General features: G+C 44.3%; 1 protein-coding gene across 1 annotated transcript in view; it reads right to left on the bottom strand.

Annotated features, from left to right (window-relative positions):
• The window catches only part of TMCC3 (transmembrane and coiled-coil domain family 3), a 234653-nt gene extending 234075 nt beyond the window's left edge, over positions 1-578 (bottom strand). The window contains exon 1 of the mRNA XM_073327540.1: positions 409-578. Within this exon, the coding sequence (XP_073183641.1) occupies positions 409-420 (12 nt within the window). The 5' untranslated portion in view covers positions 421-578. The remainder of the gene's footprint in view (positions 1-408) is intronic.
• Positions 579-20042: the final 19464 nt, after the last annotated feature.

Genomic DNA, 20042 nt, shown 5'->3' with positions numbered 1-20042 from the left:
CAGCCGCGCGCGGAGCCGCTCCCGCGCCAGCTCCTCCCTCCCCGGGGCCCGGAGACCCACCCCCCGCCACACACACCCCCTGACCCAGGCTGCCTGCAGCCGGTGCGGAGCGCGCCTTCCCGGGGAAACTCGGCGTGCAAAGGAGGGCTCGGCCCCAAAGGACCCCCGTGAGCACGTTTCGGGGGGGCAGAGCGCCCAGATCTCCCGCAGCTAACTCCCCCCCCCCCAGCATCAAGACCCCTGAGTCGCGTCATCCTGATCCGAGCAGAAGCTGCCTGTTGGGCTCCCTTTTCGTTGGCTGCCGGTGCCCGGTCCGTCAGACACCCCCGCAGGCGGGCAGCCGTGGGGCCGGGGATCTCCCTACCCTGCAGCGATCCCAGCCCGCTGAGCGGGGCAGGGCACTCCTACCTTCCGCAGCATGCCGGGCAGCCTGGGCCGAGCTCCTCGCACCGGCGATGTGCTCCCCTGCCCTCTCACTCCCTGGCGCGGCAGCGGCACATTTCTTGCAGGGGGATCTTGCGAGCGCACATTGAATCCCCAGGCACCGGAGTCTCTAGGGGCGCTCCCGAAGCCCGCTCCGCTCGCACATGCGTGTGGCACCCCCGTGTAGGTGCCCAAGCAAGCAGGGCGCCGTTATGTGCAATCAACACCGACTCGCAGCTCTAGGACCCTGGGCCAGCCTGACACTACAGCAGCGAGCGAGCAGCCGAGAGGGAGCCGAGCCGCGCCGCGCCGCGCAGCCGCCGGGCTCCTCCAAGCACCGGGCCGGGGGGACCCAGGGACGCAGAGCTGCAGGTCCGCGTTTTTGCTCCGCAGATCGCCAGCCCCGTGTGGAGACGCCGCCTGTTCTCCCGCAGCAGGGGTGGCCCCGGTGGTGAAGCCGGGAGGCGGCTGCAGCTCAGCCGCTTACGGGAAGCTGAGGATCTAGCGGGAAGGAGGCTGCAGGGTCCCTCTCCTTGCAGGGGCAGTGCTCAGTTCCCCTCTCGCCCAGATCACACCCAAAACCCTCTGCAGTCAGCCCCCAGAGACCTGCCTCTGGCCACGCCCGGCAGGGGACAGCTTGGATTTGGAAGGAGAGAACAGCTGGTGCCTTAGGGGCTATTGGGGCCGGTAGAACAGCTGGAGCGATAGGGGAGAAGGCGGTGGAGTGAGCACTAGCTGGACAGCCTGGGGCCTAGGGAGGAGAAGAACTAGGGTCAAGAATGGGTTAGGTAAGAAGAAAGCCAGCTAGGGGAAGGGTCAAAGTGGACGGATGGGAGCTGCCTGCTTGTGCTTCCTCTTGTAAAGTGCTGCTGGCAGCAGGCCCAGGGGTGTGGGGCTTCATCTCTTATTTCATACAGGGCCCTAAAAATCCTAGGGCCAGCCCTGCTGGAAAGAATATGGGACCAGATCATGGAACCATAGGGTTAAAAGGGACTGCAATAGTCTAACCCACTGCCAAAATACAGCTCAATGAGGCCCTGATTTACACAAGCTGAGGATTTGGCCTAAAGAGTTTTACCTGTTCCAGCAGAATGTTTAGGCCCTGTACCTAGCCCAGAGCAGAGGAGTAGTCCCTCTGAAGGCAACTTCTGAGGCTTAAAGCCAGGCACCTGCTTAAGTACCTGCTTGAGTCGAGACCATAGAAACTAAACCTGTGCACTCCGTTGCCCAGCCTGTCCCTGCTGACAAGAAGCACCGAAAGGTTTTCACATTTCACCATCAGCTAGAAACAAATCACTTTTATTATGTATGCAGTTATGTGGAGTCTGGAAGGAATATCCCCCCAGATCAGAGTGGCAGTGGCCTTTCTCTGTGGCATAGGGTGCAGGTCACTTGTCAAGGTTATCAGGATATAGCTCACTTAATGAATTCCCTGCCATTGCAGGAGCCTCAGGCACTGGTGCAGCTCAGTTCCTCCTATTCTCTGCTTCTGGCACATAATACTCTAGTCTCCTGGGGGCTGTAATGCTTTGGCCTAATTTCAAGCATTGGGTGGTGGTGGCCTGTGATATACAGGAGGTCAGATTAAATGATCTGTCAGTCCTGTTGACCTTAAACTCTACATTTCTGTAACAGTTTAATAACAAAACAAATGGCACCTAATACAACTTCAATATATTTCAGTGAACAGTTCACATCTTTTACTATTAATAATGCTTTTGTCTAAGTTAAAAGTGCTCATGTTAAAATAGTAATTAATCTGGAAGTTTAGAAAGATATTCAGCCTTGATTAAAAAATAAATTCAAATGATAATTAAAGGTTGTGGCTCTTGCCCTCCAGTGTATGGCCGTGAATCATTGCTTATTTTATCTAATCAGCGCTTACCCATCATGCGCATACAAATGCCCAGTTACTGATGGTGGAGGGTAAAAGTAACAAATTGTGTCAGTGCATTGGAAGGGCAGAAGCAAGCATTTTAGACTGCTGTCACACATTGTAACAATGCATTGTATCATCACAGTCACGCACACTGCATGATGCGTGTGTCATCCTGTAATATAGTAAGCTATAAAGTTTCCCATGTGTAGGAAGGAAGAAAAATGTTTTGTAGTTTAAGTAATATAAAGATTGAATTAGTTTAAAAATAAAAATATATGTTTTTGTAGCTCATGTAAAGTGCAGGTCTGTTAGCAATCCTGGAAAGGCCAGGAAAGAATATGGCTTAATTAAAAAAACTGGATTTGAAAGGTAACTGATAAGATAGAAGAGCAGCCCCAATTATCAAGGATGGTTAATTAGAAAGGAGGAATGTGCATCGGACAGGTTGAAAGAGTAGTGACCCCAATTCTGTTTTGTAGCTAAAGTTATCAATTGGCAATTACTCCAGCTGTTTGTTACAAGGTATAAAAGGGTAAGTGCTTGAAGGGTTCATTTCTAATACCTACCTGATCAAGTTGGAGCTGACCAACCTGGGGCTAAGCATGCCTGGGTTTAGCCCTTTCATGAGTATCTTGATCAAATACTTATGAATGCCTGTAACTGTTTAGATGTAGTAATCACTTATTATTTAGCCTTTTAGACATGTTTAGAGAAATTGTATAAATACCATTCAGCCTCCGGATTTAATAAAGGAATTTATGGTTAAATTAGTGTCTGGCAGTATCCTCCATAATAATTTCAACACCATGTATTACAGCAGAATTTCACTAATTCACATGAATACACAGGAGACCTGTTGCAATCTAATTAATTCTGCAAATTTGCGGTCTAGCAAAACACACAACAAAAGTCAGGGCAAGTCATCACGAAATGCATTTTATTCATTTATTTGACAAGAGCAGTTTTGTTTAAGTGACTGATGATACCAGTGAACTAGTAAGCGCTCTGTGATGTATTTTGTATAGCAAATGAAGTCTTCACAGTAGGAAACATTACAGGACTCAGCTATTAAATTTTTGCTGAAAAGAGGGAAGAGACCATTATTTTTTGAGTGAGGATAAGTTTTGTGTACTGAGCCAGACTCTGATATTCATGCTGAATGAAACTTTACTGCACAATATAAATATTAAATAAGGGTCATCTTTCATTTTCTCAGATTAACAAAACTCTTTCTAAACATCATGATTAATTAGATTAGTCAGTCTACTTTAAGGCTCATTTTTCATAACTGTAATTGAAGAGGTCTAATACAGTGATTCCCAAACTTGTTCCACCGCTTGTGCAGGGAAAGCCCCTGGCGAGCCGGGCCGGTTTGTTTACCTGCCGTGTCCGCAGGTTCGGCCGATCGCGGCTCCCAGCGGCCGCAGTTCGCGGCTCCAGGTCAATGCGGTGGCCAGTACATCTGTCCAGGCTCCCATTGGCCTGGAGCAGCGAACCGCGGCCACTGGGAGCCGCAATCGGCCGAAACTGCGGATGCGGCAGGTAAACAAACCGGCCCGGCGTGCCAGGGGCTTTCCCTGCACAAGCGGCGAAACAAATTTGGGAACCACTGGTCTAATAGATTATCACAGACTACTATATAATACTGTAACACAGACACCATGTTTAGGTGATAGATGGTCAGTCAAATCCTCTGAGCTTCTCTTCTCATGCTGACCCAGACTTGTCTCATTACATCTTAGGGTAATACTATTTTGCTCTCCTTGGATCTGGTCAAGACTGGCCTCTGAGGTGTTTGCTTCTTGGCTCCTCTGCATTATCAGATGCTGATCACTGGCTCCTCAGGAATCATCTGCTGCAACCTATCAGTTTATGTATTAATCCTCTTTGGTTCAGGACACTTTTCCTCCCATCTGAGATGTTTGATTGCTTTCTGTAAACTATTAAAGTAAAAGACTCCATGCTTTTGTCAAGATCTCACTGTGTTAAAGATATAAGTGGTATTTTCAAGTGCACTGAAATGGACTTTGGAGCACAAGTCCCAGTGAAATTCAATGGGATTGTGCTCCAAAGTCGCTTAGGTGCTTTCAAAAATGCCACCTGTTATGGTTCATATGATCATTCACTGACCCGTGGTCAGCAGTAGCCTTGTTGGACTACATGTTCACCTCTCCCTGAATATGCTGACATTACTGGTTCTGACATGAGTTCTCACACACGCTTTCCCTTCTGCTGCACATTCTGTCACTTAGGGGCTTGCCTCCCTTTTACAGATGGTTTTCCAGATAGGGCTAATTCAATTAACACTTTTGTAAAAGGATGGAACAGAATAATTAGGAGGAATGAAAACAGCTGCAGTGGCTGTGGGTCACAGACCTTTGGGCATCTGTTGTTTCTACAGAAATGATCATTAAAACACAGGTGCCTTCTCTATTGTGCCCTTAGCCTCGCTTGAGTTCTAAAGAGTATTTAAAAAAAGAAAAGAAAAAGACTACGAACTAAGCACTTACTCCCTACTTCAGGAACAGGGGTGGATGACGGTAGAATGTGGGCTTCATGGGTGGAGAGGGCCCAAAGTGAAAGGTGGCAAGCAACAACACAGCTCTTTGTTGGTTGGCCAGAGCCAAGCTTTGATTAGCTGAGATGCCTCATCTGGGGCAGATCCTCAGCTAATGGAAATTGTCATAGTTCCATTGTGTGGAGTAATGACAGTTTTCGCCAGCTGAGACTCTCTCCCCTGGTCTTTACCTGTGACACTCTGTATCTCAAAGTAGCACCCTGGAACCCCCATATTCACTACCACAGAGAGCAGGGTGAAATGCACAGCTTGTTCTGAGTGAGATTTCCACTTCATACACTGGTGTAGAGATTTTAAGTGAGACTTTAAGTGTGGTGGCTCAGAACAGTCAAATTGAAGGTTACAAGTTTATTTTCTGTTTGCTTATTTCAGGAAAGGGAGGTAGAACAGAAAAGGCAGAAAGATGGGCAAGAGTGATGCAGTTGCAAAGTTAGAGCTGTACAGACTGCAGGTGGCAGAAACAGAGAAAGAACATCAGCAAATCTTGGAGCTAAAGCTGCTGGAGATTGAGGCTCACCTGTGAGACTTAAAGGAGAAAGAAGCCAAGACTGTCAGAGAAGCAGCGGCACATCAGCATGCCCTAGAACTGAAAACCAAGGAGCCTGAGGAAAGAGAGAGAGGACAAAACACACCAAATGGACTTACTAGAAAAGCAGAACCAATGCGTGTGATTCTGAAGACAAAAATATCCCCACTGTGGTTCCAAAGTTAACTAGTAAAGCTCTGAATATATTAAATGAAACTCTAGTTCAGGATGCTTTAGCTTACTCTACATTCAAAGAAACAGTTTTAAACCAATTTCAGATTACCCCTGAAACATATAGGGTGAAATTTAGGCATCTTAAGAGAAATGCTGGTATGACTAATGGGGAATATATAAACAGGATGAAAGATCTGATGGGAAAATGGGGGGGGGGGGAAGGGGTTGCAAGCTTTGAAGAAATGTTTGACCTTGTTGCTCAGGAGCATTTCCTAAGCATGTGTAAAGATGACATGAAACAGTGTCTGTGGGACAAAAAGATGAAAACTGTGGATGAGATGGCATCTCTAGCTGATTACTTTGAGCAAACTGAGGCAGCCGTTGAGAGTAAACCACAGAAAGAGGGGTTTAAATCTTGTAGGAAGCAGGGGCCCTGTTTCACCTGTGGGGAAAAAGGAGGGTCACTGGGAGGCTGGGCACTCACCTCCCCAAAACCATTCCTCTAATCCCCAATCTCCTGTGAAAAGAATAAATGGACACAAATCTGTCATCAGGAATCATAACATTCAAAAACCAGTGGGAGAACACTTCAATCTCCCTGGTCACTCAATAACAGACCTGAAAGTGGCAATTCTTTAACAAAAAAACTTCAAAAACAGACTCCAATGTGAAACAGCAGAATTGGAACTAATTTGCAAACTGGACACCATCAGATTAGTCCTGAATAAAGACTGGGAATGGGTGGGTCATTACAAAACCTGAACCTAATTTCCCCCTACTGTTACTCGCACCATCTTGTCAACTGTCTGAAATGGGCCATTCTCATTACCACTTCAAAAGTTATTTTTCCTCCCTTGGTATCTTGCTGTCAATTGAATTGTCTTGTTAGACTGGTTCACACTTGGTAAGGCAAATCAATCTTTTCATGTATTTATACCCGCTCCTGTATTTTCCACTCCATGCACCTGATGAAGTAGGTTCTAGCCCACAAAAGCTTATACACAAGTAAATTTGTTAGTCTCTAAGGTGCCACAAGGACTCCTCGTTATTTTTGTAATTCTACTGATCACCTGAAGAATAAATCCCCTGTGCTGGGAGGAAGCAGGCAACTAATAGTGCATGTTAATTCTGCTGTCCTCAACTCAGAAACCTAACAGGTGCCTGGCACTTATCATACTGGTTTTGTGGGATTTGCCTCTGCAGAACGAGACATAGAGCACACAAAGGTTGTCAAGATTAATGGCAAGGAATAATTAGGATGGGAAGACACAGGTGCAAAAATTTCTGTGGTTAAGCAGAATGTAATTCAGGAAGGTGACATATTACCAGGATAAAGGGCAGAGTTTTTGTTAGTATGAGGTGTCAGGATTCTTGTGCCTTTGGCCAAAATGCACATAATATACTTTCTAACCCATCAGTTTCTAACAGTGGGCGTGGTGGACCATATTCCTGTTGACATGCTTATTGAAAATGATTTTTTCCATATGGCTCAGGCTTTTAAGGTGTTTGCCCATAGCAAGAAGGAATATTATGCTGGGACCCCTGAGGAAAAGTGTAAAGACTCAGGAACTGCTGAAGAAAAGGGAGAAAGACTCTTTGATTCCTCTGCAGTAGAGGGAAGCAGCATGCTTCCAGGTGTGGAGGAGATTGAGACCAGCAACTGCACTACAGCTGAAGGCAACATGTCTTCAGGAAGGAGGTAGGGTGCCTTATCACTAAGAAAACTGTCTAGGTTGTTAGCTGCTACCACATTGCAGCTGAACAAGGCATAGATCCCACTTTAGAGAGCATAGAGAGATGTGTCTTAAAGGGGGGGCCCAGAGAAGGAAACTGGGGAAGGACTAGTGGGAGCACATGGATGTTTCCTCACTGGTCACTTGGGAGAGGAAGCCCAGGACAGAGTGGCTGATTCAGTGCCTGTGCATTCAGGCATGCAGCCTAGAACACTGGTACAGACAGGGCACTGTGTAACTGACCTCCCGAGGGGGATCAGTCATACAGCTGAGTCTTTGGGGATAGAGAATAGAGTGACAGAGGGTACTCCATTCCAGGTCCCAGTTCTCCAGGACACACTGGTCCTGACATGCTTGTGAAAAGTAACTGTCTCTTTAAGTCAAGATGCAGCTCCCATGCCTGTGATAGCCAAGGAGTTGGTTGAGTCCAGGAAATTTCCAGGTGGTGGTTGTTTGTGAGAATTCAGATGAAGGGAGGGGGTCTTCCCCCTGGCTGGTAAGACACAAAGTAGCTGAGGCAGAGCTGCTGGGAAAAGGTACATCTGACCAAAGAGTAGAAACTCTTTACCCAGCGAGCACAGATCACAACCCTCTAGGAAAAAGGGATGGGGAAGGTACTAGTACTGGGAATGGTGATCAGGGGAGAGGATTTTTTTGCATGTACATAGCCCAGGGTTTTGGGAGACAGCTCCACAGAGGGCAAGCCCATATGCAGAATCCCCTTACATCCTTACAGCACCAGACCCTGGAGTGCCAAAGCCCCAACGATATGATTGGATTGAGGACACATACTAAAGGGGACACTGAAAGGAAAGAAAAATGAGTAAATGAACACATGCTAAGGTTCAGGAAGGAGCTGAAAGACACAATGGGTATTGAACAAACCAGATTGTCTAAACAGAAGGCGTGGTATGATAAAAATATTTGGAAACATCTACCTACGATGAAGGATTTGGTGTTACTGATAAATCTCATGATAAAAATTTAATGCTAACGGTAAACTTTACGACAAAGAATTTGGTACTGATGTTAAATCCTCTGAAAAGGTGCAATGTACACAATTTTTGGGAAAAGATTTTGGACACGCTAGGAGTAGTAAATAAGAACACACCCTGTGTTAAGAAGCCTTGAGCAGGGGTCTCAAACTCAATTTACTTTAGGACCAGTGTCAGTCCTCAAATCCTCCCAGCGGGCCAATAATGTCACTGAAGATGGTGTTCGGAAAAGAAAACATTTATATTGTATTTTTTATTTCAAATTTCTTAGAAATAATAAAACTGTCATACAACTTCTTCACCTCCCAGAGAGTTTTTAGTGTTGGCCAGCCACCTGGCAAAGCTTCAGTTCTGTCAGTTTGTGGATGTTTGACTGAGCAGTTGAAATCTTCAGGATTGCACAAAGGTGGGCATCAGATAGTTGTGGTCAGTAGTTTGACTTGTATTCATTGTGGGGAAAAAAGTGATACTACCTCCATGGTTGACTCTGCACAGCAACTGGTGATGATATCTCAGTCTCTCTTCCCCAGCCAATGGGAGCTGTGGGGGAGGGGCCTCTGTAGTTGAGATTGCCAGCAGTGTGTCTGTCTGCATCTCTCCTACACAGGCCGCAGTAGGGAGGTTCTCGGGCCAGGACTTTGAGACCCCTGCCTTAGGGTAATGCTTCTTCTCAACTAATAACTGTAAACAGGCTTGAAGCTTGGCACAGTAGAGAAACTGTAATAAACCTGGTCTGCTGGGCGGAAGGGGAAACTGATGCGCACCACCTCGTGGCATTGATGGCTAAATACCAAGATAACTTACACTCTAGAAACCATTAATATCTGCATTTAGTTAAAATGAGTTGGAAAAGTAGAAGGGTTAACAATGCTGCACTGATACAAAAAGATGCTTCTTAGCAACCCAGAGAAGGCACACTTGCTAACTTTTGAGATCATCAAACTGATCTACAAAGTGTTAAGAGGCGCACAGAACTTCGCAGGAGTACATGTGGCTAACGCTACAATGTTTAGCAACACTTGGGAGTCGTATGGTTAAAACCTAAAGAGGACCCTGAGCACGCTGCCTCTGCATTAGTCAATGACTAACGCGTTTGCTGTAAACTAAGGAGGTGTGTATGTGTGTGTGAGTGACACTCTGTACCTCAGAGTAACCCATATTCACCACTGTCATAATTGATACTTCTGTACAAAATATGCATTGTGAGGTATAATTTTAAAAGTCTTGATCTGCTGAACATTAATATCCTGTTGGATTGTATGCACTATCATTGTGTGTGAAGTTGTGAAGTATTGCTGTGTATGTTACTGAAATATGTTGTGAGGTTGGAAACGCCCACAACCAGCCTTTCAGTTACAACAAAGGAGCAGCCATCACTGAGCCATTAACAACTGTCTGGCCATCAACACACAATCCACTATGCAAGAGGCTTCTTGGAGAAGGCGCACACACGCCCCGGGGGCGGACTAAGCCACATCACAGCAAGGATCTTTCTAGCAACTGGAAGAAAGTATGAGAGAGAGAAAGAGTGACAATCATTTGGCCTCTCCTCACTCACCCCTCCCCTGCCCCCCATCTCAACACCTGGAAAAACATCTGCAAGAAAAAAACTTTGAACTGGGGAAGTTTGGTCTGAGGCTGGAAAGTGGTCCAGTCTGTGTACTGAGGAACCGTACCTGCTTGTACCATCTATTAGGGTGAGACACCACTTGATTAAAATCTTGTTAAGTTAGAATTTAGGCTGTGTTTCTATTTTTATTAGGTAACCAACTCTGATCTATATGCCTGCTACTTATAATCACTTAAAATCTATCTTTCTGTAGTTAATAAATCTGTTTTATATTTTATTAAACCAGTGTGTTTTGGTTGAAGTGCTTGAGGGAATCTCAGCTCAGGTTACAAAGGCTAGTGCATGTCCACTTTCCTATGAAGAAGTGGCCAACAGTACCAAGCTTACACTGGCCAGGCTTCTGACCAGGGCAAGATTGTACAGTTCTGGGTTGCAAGACTGGAGAGCTGGGGGAAATTGGCTGAAGCCTCCCTATTGATGGCTCATGAGTGGCTGGGAGATTAATTCAGTTGGGTGTGTCCCTGCCTATGGATGGCTGTGTAAACAGAGTGGCCATCAGAGGCTTGTAGCTTGACATCACAGTGTGAGAGGCTGCCCAGCTCCACAAGCCTTTCAAGTACAATATAAGCACAATGAAAACACTTGAAACTCGTCCTCTTCCTGCAAGTGTCATAGAAAAATGTTGCTATGGGAACAAAACCCTCTGTCCACCCGATCAGATCAACCCAGAATTAAACAAAGATGACAATATCACTAATATCTAGACTTCATAGATACCAAAGAGAAAACAACCAGATTGACAACAGAATGGTGGAAAACAACAAATACCCTCTCACTGGAAAAATAAAAGGTCTTTGTCAGATCATCCTTGTTTCTATAGCACTGTAAATTTACACAGTGTTTTAGAAAATAATTAAGGTGACATGTTTCCTTCCTTGAAGAATTTGCAATCTAACAGGGAAAAATCAAAGCAGGGCAACAGATTCGAGAGAACTGGGGAAGAAATCCAAGCAGCAAAGGGATGTGATGGTTCAGAGAGGGTGAACCCTACCAGTAGCAGGTGAACCATAACCATCACCTTCGTTGAGAGTGTTACGTTTTTAAAGTCTTTACTTTGAGGATATTGTCCTAAAATTTTGTGGGTGAGCGGGGGTCATCCCTGCTTGTTTACTGAGAGAGAGACACTCAGTCTGACTTATTTTTCACATATGTTTTTAAAATACCCGTTTAAGGGTTTATATATTTTTTAAAAAAACCAACACACTGCAAACTCCATTTAAGCTTCTTGTTGGGGATCCCCTGTGCCTCCTTCTCAGCTCAGGCAATACTAGAAAGTTTTGCCAGTTTAACTATACCACTACCAGCATAGTTAGACCAGCAAAACCCTCCTAATGTAGACATTATAAAAAAAGTGCTGTTACCAAAATAGCTATGCTGGAATCCATACTCAGGGCCCCTTAAAACTCTCCTCAGCCAAAGTGGGCCCAAGGAAATGGGGTAGGGACCTTGTTCTGGCTCTCTGCACTAGGTGAATTTCAGATCCTGTGGGAGGGCTTTCAAACATTCACCTGTCTAGTCTAGGTGATCTATTTAAACATATTATACTAAACGAAAAACAAAGTCCCACTTTCCACCTATTTGCCATGCTGTACATTGCATGCATGATGAAGTTATCTATAACCATCTTACCTGGACTTCAGTATCCACAAAAGGACCTAGATACCCAATGCAACGCAAGCCCAAGTCACTTGCCCTGGGCTCTGCCACGTGGGGTTTTTTGCAAAGTAAATGGACCCTAAGTTTCTGCCAAGCGAGCATGCACCCAGGTGCCTCAGTCAAGAGCCTGGGCGCTTAATCTCATGCCTGTGCCCCAGAGAGATCCTCAAGCTAGGCATTCTCCTGCCTACGTAGTTGGCATGCTCACAGCATGCTTAAATCCACATTAAACCAGCTGGAGCCAGAGAAGGAGGTACCACCCACGCTGCTGTTATAACTTTTCACTCAGTGGTTAGAGCACTCACCCAGAACTTGGGGGACTCAGGGTTAATCCCTCCTCCGCCTGATGTGAAGAAAGCCGTTGAACTTGGGTCCCCCACCTCCCAGGACCTTCTCTCTGTTAGACTGTAAACTCTTAACACGTAGTCTTCCTTGTTTTGTAAAACACTGTGTAGATTTACTGCATTATAGAAACAAGTGATCTTGACAATGACCTTTTTGTTTTTTCCAGTGAGAGGGTTATTTGTGTGTTCCAATATTCTGATATGAATCTGGTTGTTTTCTCTTTTGTATTGACTGCTTGGGTGAAGTGTAGCTATTGTCATCTTTTTAAAAATCCTGGGTTGATCTGCGTGGTGGAGAGAGAGTTATGGGCTATTCTGAAGCAAGGCTCTCTCTCCCCCTCCTGCTGAAGCTGTTCCACTATGTATAAATAACTGCTCATTGGAGCAGGGGGACAGGAACTTGTATATCCTAACCCCTGAGCTATAGAGTCATTCTCACTCTCTCTGGCCCGATAACTATTTAAGACCCTCGGCATGCACTCTCTGTACGAGATGGGCTGAGAGCAAAAGCCGCACTCGGTCTATATCTTAGAACCACAGCCTGCAACACCCTTAGGACTTGTCTACACATGGAGTAATTCAGGAACAGCTATTACTGAAAAAAGAAAAGGAGTACTTGTGGCACCTTAGAGACTAACCAATTTATTTGAGCATGAGCTTTCGTGAGCTACAGCTGAGTACTACTGAGTAACTGCATGTGTGGACACTCTAAGTAAGGAATAACAGTGCCTGATTCCTGTTTAAATCGATTTAATTACAGCAGTGCAACTTTCCTAATACAGACACAAGCTTAGCTTGTTAGATCCTCAAGGCCGTGACCCTTGTCTTGTTCTGTGTCAGGGGTGGGCAAATTTTTTGGCTCAAGGGCCACATCTGGGTGGGGAAATTGCTTGCAGGGCCATGAATGTAGGGCTGGGGCAGGGGGTTGGGGTGCAGGATGGAGTGCAGGGTGTGAGAGGGGTTGCAGTGTATAGGAAGGGGCTCAGGGCAAGGGGTTGGGCAGAGGAGGGCTGCGGGGTGCAGAGTGCGGGAGGGGGCTCAGGGTAGGGGGTTGGGGCGCAGGAGGGGTGTGGGGTGTGGCAAGGGACTCAGGGCAGGGGGGTGGGGTGCAGGAAGGGTGCGGGGTGCGGCAGGGGTTGGGGTGCAGGCAGGGGGCTCAGGGCAGGGAGTTGGGGTGAGGGCTCCCGCCTGGCGCCACTTACCTGGAGTGGCTCTGGGATGGCAGCGGTGCACGCCAGGGCAGGCTCCCTGCCGGCCCCAGCCCCGGCCCCGGCCGCGGACCCACGCTGCTCCAGGAAGTGGCCAGTACAATGTCCCTGCAGACCCCTGGGGGTGGGGGGAACAGAGAGTTCCATGCACCTGTGGGTACCTCCCCCAAAGCTCCCATTGGCCGCGGTTCCCTGTTCCCGGCCAATGGGAACTTTGGGGGAAGTACCCACAGGCAGGTGCAGTGCACGGAGCCCTCCCCCAGGGGCCGCAGGGACGTGGTGCCGGCCACTTCTGGGAGCAGTACGGGGCCTGCGGCACCCCAGGGGTGGCAATCCCACAGGCCAGGTCCAAAGCCTTGATGGGCCAGATCCGGCCTGTGGGCCATAGTTTTCCCACCCCTGTTCTATGTTCTGTACACAGAAAGAGAACACTGATGATGCTCAAATTATATTGCATGCACAAGCATGTGCGCACACTTAGTTTATTTTTAAATAAGCAAAGAGATGGGATTAGGCATGTGTTTATAAACTAGGATTGAAAAGCCTGCGATTTCATTTATTAGAATGACTAAACAGCAATGAAGATTGACAATTCAATCACTTATTAATAGTGAATTATTGTATTTCCATTCATGTGTAGGTGAGTCAAATGCTACAAACATTTAAAAGAGGATATTATGATTAAATTGATTTAGTTCTTTCCTCCTATTTCACACTACATATTAGCTGTATCAACAAACTGTATTTTAATTTACTTGTGAGCTATTGACTGATTGAACAAATGAAAACAAAATCAGTTTGGGAAATGAGGTCCTTTTTCTCCTGGGCCAAACACAGGGCTAAGATCCATGAGCAGCTGGGTCTGAGTCCCAGTTCTGCTACTGTCTTGCTGTGCGAACTTGGGCAAGTCACTGAATCTCTCCCAATCCCATTCTCCACCTTTAAGATGTGGATAGTAATAACTACCTGTCTTACAATAGTGAAGTGAGGATTAGTTAGTAAATGGCACCGTGGTGCTTTGAACAGTTATTTTATAACATTTGTAGTATTTCAATGTATGGTACTAGTCTCAGTTGTTTTGCTATTCACACTCATAGTTTAAGTTAGAACCAAGCAACTTCATAATGAATTATCTATTCCAATGTAGCCCTTTTCTATTTATTTTCTATAAACATTCAAAATTGTTATGAATTTCAATATTGTTATGACTGACAATATTTTTATGAATTTCTTTCACTCTGTTGTGTTACTGGGAATCTAGAATACAAGCTACGCTGACTAGTAGTGATAGGTCACAAGTCACATGATATTGTTTCTCTTCCTGAGTGGATGAGCATAACTCTTACAATCAAGTTTCTGGTGTAAATGCTTGTCGAAACCAAACAAGTGTTTTTTCTTGGCCATACTATTGCAATCGTGGTGACGTAGGACTAGAAAAAAGAGGGGGTTGATCCTTTTATTCACCCACGTATGTCCAGGACCATAATAGGTTTGGTTTCTCTCGCCCTTCTACTACTTATTGAATGGGCTTTATTGCTACTGCTGCCATTTTGTCTGACCATTTTAGAGCCATAGAACCAAATTCTGCTATCAGTTACTGATACAGTTTCCCACTGCAGCCAATCCAAAGCTTCACGCATGAAGACTAAAACTAGAGCCTTATTTTGAGAAGATGCATTGTTACGAACACATCTAAATACCAGACTGTGAGTGCCCATATTATTAATGGAGATTTTAAAATCTATCTACCCACAGAAAAGATGCTACAATTAATTCCTCCTGACTTCTGTAGCACAAGACTCTGTGATCTTTAACCGCTCCAGAAGAGATGCCTGCTACAGTCCTTAGTCATCATAAATAAAACAAATCATCCATTCAGATACATGATTGTGTTCATTCACCTACAAACCCCAGATCAACTAGCCATCAAAATACAGTAGGGAAAGCAGAGCAATCCCATGAGTGTAAAGGGAAAAAGAACGTCTAGTCACATAGAAATAGCATATGGAGTTGGCATGAATAGCAGATAACCCATCATAAGAAGTTATCCTCAAACGCTAATTTCACTAAGACCCTTTGCATTAAAACCTCTCTCTTGCATTGAATGCTTTTCAGACATCCAGTTACATTTGTGTCCTGGATCCTGCAACTGATTATGTTGAGCAGGAGATAAAGCAATGGTACTTGCCACTCCATACACATGCTATTTGTTCAGTTACTTCACTCATGGACAGCTAGATTGGCTTAAAATGATCTGTTTGCTTATCTATTTTGCATGGAATTTAGAGGAGTTAGCAAACATGTTAATAATCCAGAATAAAGGGCAGCAGTCTAACAGGGATTATGTAATTGACTTTTCATTCCTTGGATCTGCCTGTTGGCGAGAAAAAGAAAATATCACATTTAAGTGAATATTTTTGTTGAAGCTAATTTAAGCAGAAAAAACAGTGATCAGCTCTGTCAAATAAACATTACATTAAAATAGAAATGTGTATTTAAGTTCATTTGTAGGACAAATAAATGCAAAAATGTACTGTCTCACTAACCCATTTTGTTGTCATTTGGTTCTACACCAGAATCTGCAGGGCTATAAGAACCTAACCAGAATAGAACAGAAGCTGCTGTCATCAGTAAAATGCAAGAGAAATTGATGAAAGAGATGTGAATGATAATAAATGATAGATGTATTGATTCATTCACTGTAACCATCTGAAAATGAGCAGCAAGTCATGATGAGATCGAAATTATTACAACACAGCAACTGTGATGTTAGTAACAGCATTTAGCATCAGCGTCTAGCAGTTATTAGGAAATAGCTACCAATCAAGCAAATTACTTAAGCATGTGCATAACTTTAATCACATGAGCAATCCCAATGTCTTGTTTTTAGTGATCTGTTGAATGATTTTACATGGTTTCTCTCTCATTAGGCAGTAGAGACCAGACACTTCATAGGGGTGCTGTACTAGGCCTCCAAGACCAAAAACACAAGCTTGTCCAGAACCCATTCGTCCAATTTCTTAGTCAATTTCCTCCGCTTTCCTCAACAACACAAAAGACAAAAACATTTCAAATAGTAGGAAAAGGCAACTGTAAAAATCAAAATTAGCCAGGGCACTCAGCAGCAGGTGTAATATCCAAAACCCATTTGTACCTCCAGCTTCATTTCTGAAATCATTTCAGTTTTGAGGTGACAACGTCTCTTTAAATTTCAAGAACAAATAAAGCCATCAAATGTCAACTAACAATTTTTACAAGTGACACAGCACAGGAGAAAATACAAATACACAGTACCAGATCAAACAGACTTGTCACATTGTAGATTCCAGTGTAATAGAAAAAATTCAGTGTAGTGAGAAAGAAATACACAAAATCTCAGGACAACACTGCTGTAGGGCATGCCTGCCCTGTAGCATTCCCTGCTGAGTTAGTGTGGCACAGCACATACCCCCTACCTCAGTTTCCCAGCTAAGGAAGCCAATAACTTTTCTTCAGGCACTTGTGATGCTTAACTCAAAAATACCCTCTTTAGGGCTTGTCTAGTCCCTGCTAACTCAAGGCACTGCAGAAACCTTTGGACTCCTTTCATTGACTGCAGTCATCCACCATGCTACGAGGAAGCAACAATTATATTGGCCCCTTCTCCCAGCTTATTCCTTATTGGCTGAGTGAGAGAGTCAGCCTGCCCCACTTCAGGTCCCGGTAACAAGATTCTTTCTAAATGCTACTTTTTCCTGGGACCCAGTGTCTCTCTCCCCCTATCTCCTCAGGCTTTTTGTATCCCCAACTCTTAAAGGGTCATGTCATGCAACAAGGAGGACTGACCAGCAGGCACTTCTGCCCTTAAAGGGCAGACTACCCCATCACAGACACACAGTCGCCCAATACAAAGTTAAGAATCTTACAGATTATAAAAGGTCTTTCAGCAACATAATTTGTTTCCATTTAAAGTTGAGCAACATGAATTGAAACCAGCTAGAAGCATTGAAAATATCAACATCTCAAAAGTGAGAGACTGGACAAGAGCTATTTATTAGCTGGCCTCATTATGGCCTTTAACTCAGCCCAGTATGCTACCCATGGTATTTAGGCTGGACAGAGGCAACGTGCAGTACAATGGAACGCCATGGGTGGCTCTATCCAATGAGTTTGACTCCCCCTGGTTCTATTACATTTACTATCTGGAAAGCAAAACTGCTGTCCATAGCATAGGCTGTGCCATGAAGTTAATTTTTTCCTCTGTAAGCTGGTAGCATACACAGTACAAGTCAAATATTAGAACAGTAAGTTAAACACCATGGGTCCTGCCCTGTGCTTTTTAATGTTACTTTTAACAATTGCTTCTACACACTTTACTCTATTTTCCAGGCCTGAACAAATTCATATAAATCTCTTGTAGCATCCTATGTTGTTATGATTTGGCCTTTGTGGTTTTGTGGCCAGTAAGGGAAAAGAAGCAAAAGGCACATCCTGAGATAGGATGTCAGTCCAGGAACAGATGACCATTACTACCTATAATTAGAAAAAAAAAACAACCAGTCTGAGGTTCTGATTGGTTTGGGGGACTGGTAATGTGAGAAAGACTTTCACCCTACTGGATCAGTTAGCTCAGGACTGCTGGACAGTTGTTACCATCTGATAGCTGCTCAATGGCTTTAGTGCAATGAGTTGGTGATCTCAGCGCAGTTCCTAGTGAGGAGGTGTCTACCTCAAAAAAAGATCTTACTAATTGGCCCCTTCCTGTCAGTCTTGACTGCAAACCCACAGAGTAAACTCTGTGGAGGAGCCTGGGACTAGAAGTGGGTCTCCCATGTTTGAGTCAGGTCAGCAACGTGTAATGCTAGTACCTATCAGGCACTGATAAACAGAGGAGGGTGCAAGCTCCAGAGCTATCTGGAAGACACTTTTCGTAAGCATCAAACATATTAAAAAATAAAAGTGGTGAGTGATGAGGGAACAGTCACGTTGGCTGCACTGTACTGTCTAAATGAAAAATACTGAATTACGGGGTTATTGGGCTCTCCGTTAAACTCATAATTTGGAATCCCAATAGTGCATGAAACAGGGTTGGTGATAATAAATATTAATAATATTTATCATGGTCAAAGATAGGTTAAATGTAATATTTGGTTGGTTTGGAAGCATCTGCAAGACAGTACAGGCCTGATTTCTGCTCTCGCCTCATTCACACAGTAATAATTCCATCAAAAGCAGTGGAGTGGCACCAGTATAAATTGGGGGTGTCTGAAAAATCAGGTCCTAAAGCTTCATGAAAGGTACAAAACATTGTATTTTAAATATACAGTTAGCAGGAATTTTGACAGTCAACTATGTAAAAGTATGTAAAACTATGTAAAACTACCAACTGAATTAGGATTACATTTATAACAGGTGAAAAATCACCATGCCATTTAAAAAGAAATATAGTCACAGTTCATTTCCCCTTAAGGCTTCCTAGAGCACGACTGCTATGGTTTCCGGTTCATAGACTTATTTGTGGAGTTACAACCCATACATCTCAAAAGGGTAATAAAATGTGACGGTCTTTTTTTGGAAGTGGCATGGGGATTTCTCATGTAATGTATGAATGAGATCTAATTTTAGCCTTGAAGCCACACACAAACTATGTTCTTTGCTGCATCTTTGTAACAGTAAAGCAGAAAATTAGGGCTTGAATCTCCTGCAATTTATTCTGGTGTAAATCAGAGTCACTCCATTGAAATAAAGGAAATAAAAACCTATGTAAGAAGAGAATTAGGCTCTTAGATTTTTCTCTCTTAACTGAAAGCTTAAAATCTGAAGACTATCCTAGCATGCAGAAAAGTTGCAACCAGACCCTAAAATTGTGGACTCTGATTTTATTTGTATTTGTTTAAAAGTTGTGCGTTTCCCCCATACCCTTGATGTTCTCCTATCCCTGATAAGGCATGAATGTGGGAGGGGGTTGAATGAAGGTGCAGAGGGTGGTTTTTGTGTGTGTGTTTAATGTAAATAGTCACAGCGGGACTATGTGGTGTGTCTGTAGGGGGGTGGGGGGAGGCAGAAAAAAACATATGGTGACAGCAAAGCAGATACAGTCTTTATTAAAGGGACACTGCCAAGCTGATGTTGTAAAAGGGACTAATTTTTTTTAAAAGCAAGTCTCAGGTACAGCATCCGTCCTACAATATTTCCTGGCATTTTTTAGAAAAATTCCTTAAAAAAAAAAAGAGGAGTATCTTTGCATCTCTGCTTATTTTAGAAGTCTTTGGAGTGGGCCTGAAAGTGGCAACGTTAAATATGCTCAGGCCCATTCCCTCCCTCCTTGTGCACGATTGTCTGCAGGTACTGTCTGATGGCACTGGGGAACCCCCTCTTGCATGCACTGTGGATGAGTGTGCGTGTTATGATTTCACCACCGCCCCCCCCCACCACCTGTGCACAAGATTGATATCATCAGGCTAGAACATGAGACCAGAAGTGCAACTGGCCCTCAACAAAACAGTGAAACTGATGACACACAAAGTGCTGTCAAATACACAAACAGCAGCTTTAGGGGGTAAAGGGGGAAGAGAAAAAGAACATTTTCCTTCTAATCTCTTTTAATTATAATGATCTTTGGGGTAGTAAAGCAACAGTAGGAAAAAGACTTTCGATGGAAATGTGGTTTTTAGCTTGACCGTGTCCCTTTAAGTTCTGTTATAATCTTAAGGAGACAGCCAGAGACCATGAAGTGTGGTTTCCATTTGCTTGTAACTCTTTTCATGTTTCCTCCAAAACAATCCAATGGCATCAGTTCTTATCAATGACTCTGACCACGCCAAGGTTCAAATATCAGCTTTTTTGTGTTAACTAAATTGGTATTTAAGAGTTGGCTGTGTCAGCTTGTAAAGATATTGTTCTGGTCTCCTTTTAGA

Source organism: Lepidochelys kempii, chromosome 1 (assembly GCF_965140265.1).
Source record: "Lepidochelys kempii isolate rLepKem1 chromosome 1, rLepKem1.hap2, whole genome shotgun sequence".
NCBI lineage: Eukaryota > Metazoa > Chordata > Testudines > Cheloniidae > Lepidochelys > Lepidochelys kempii.
Note: the sequence above shows the minus strand (reverse complement) of the source record. Positions and strands in the feature narration are given on the sequence as shown.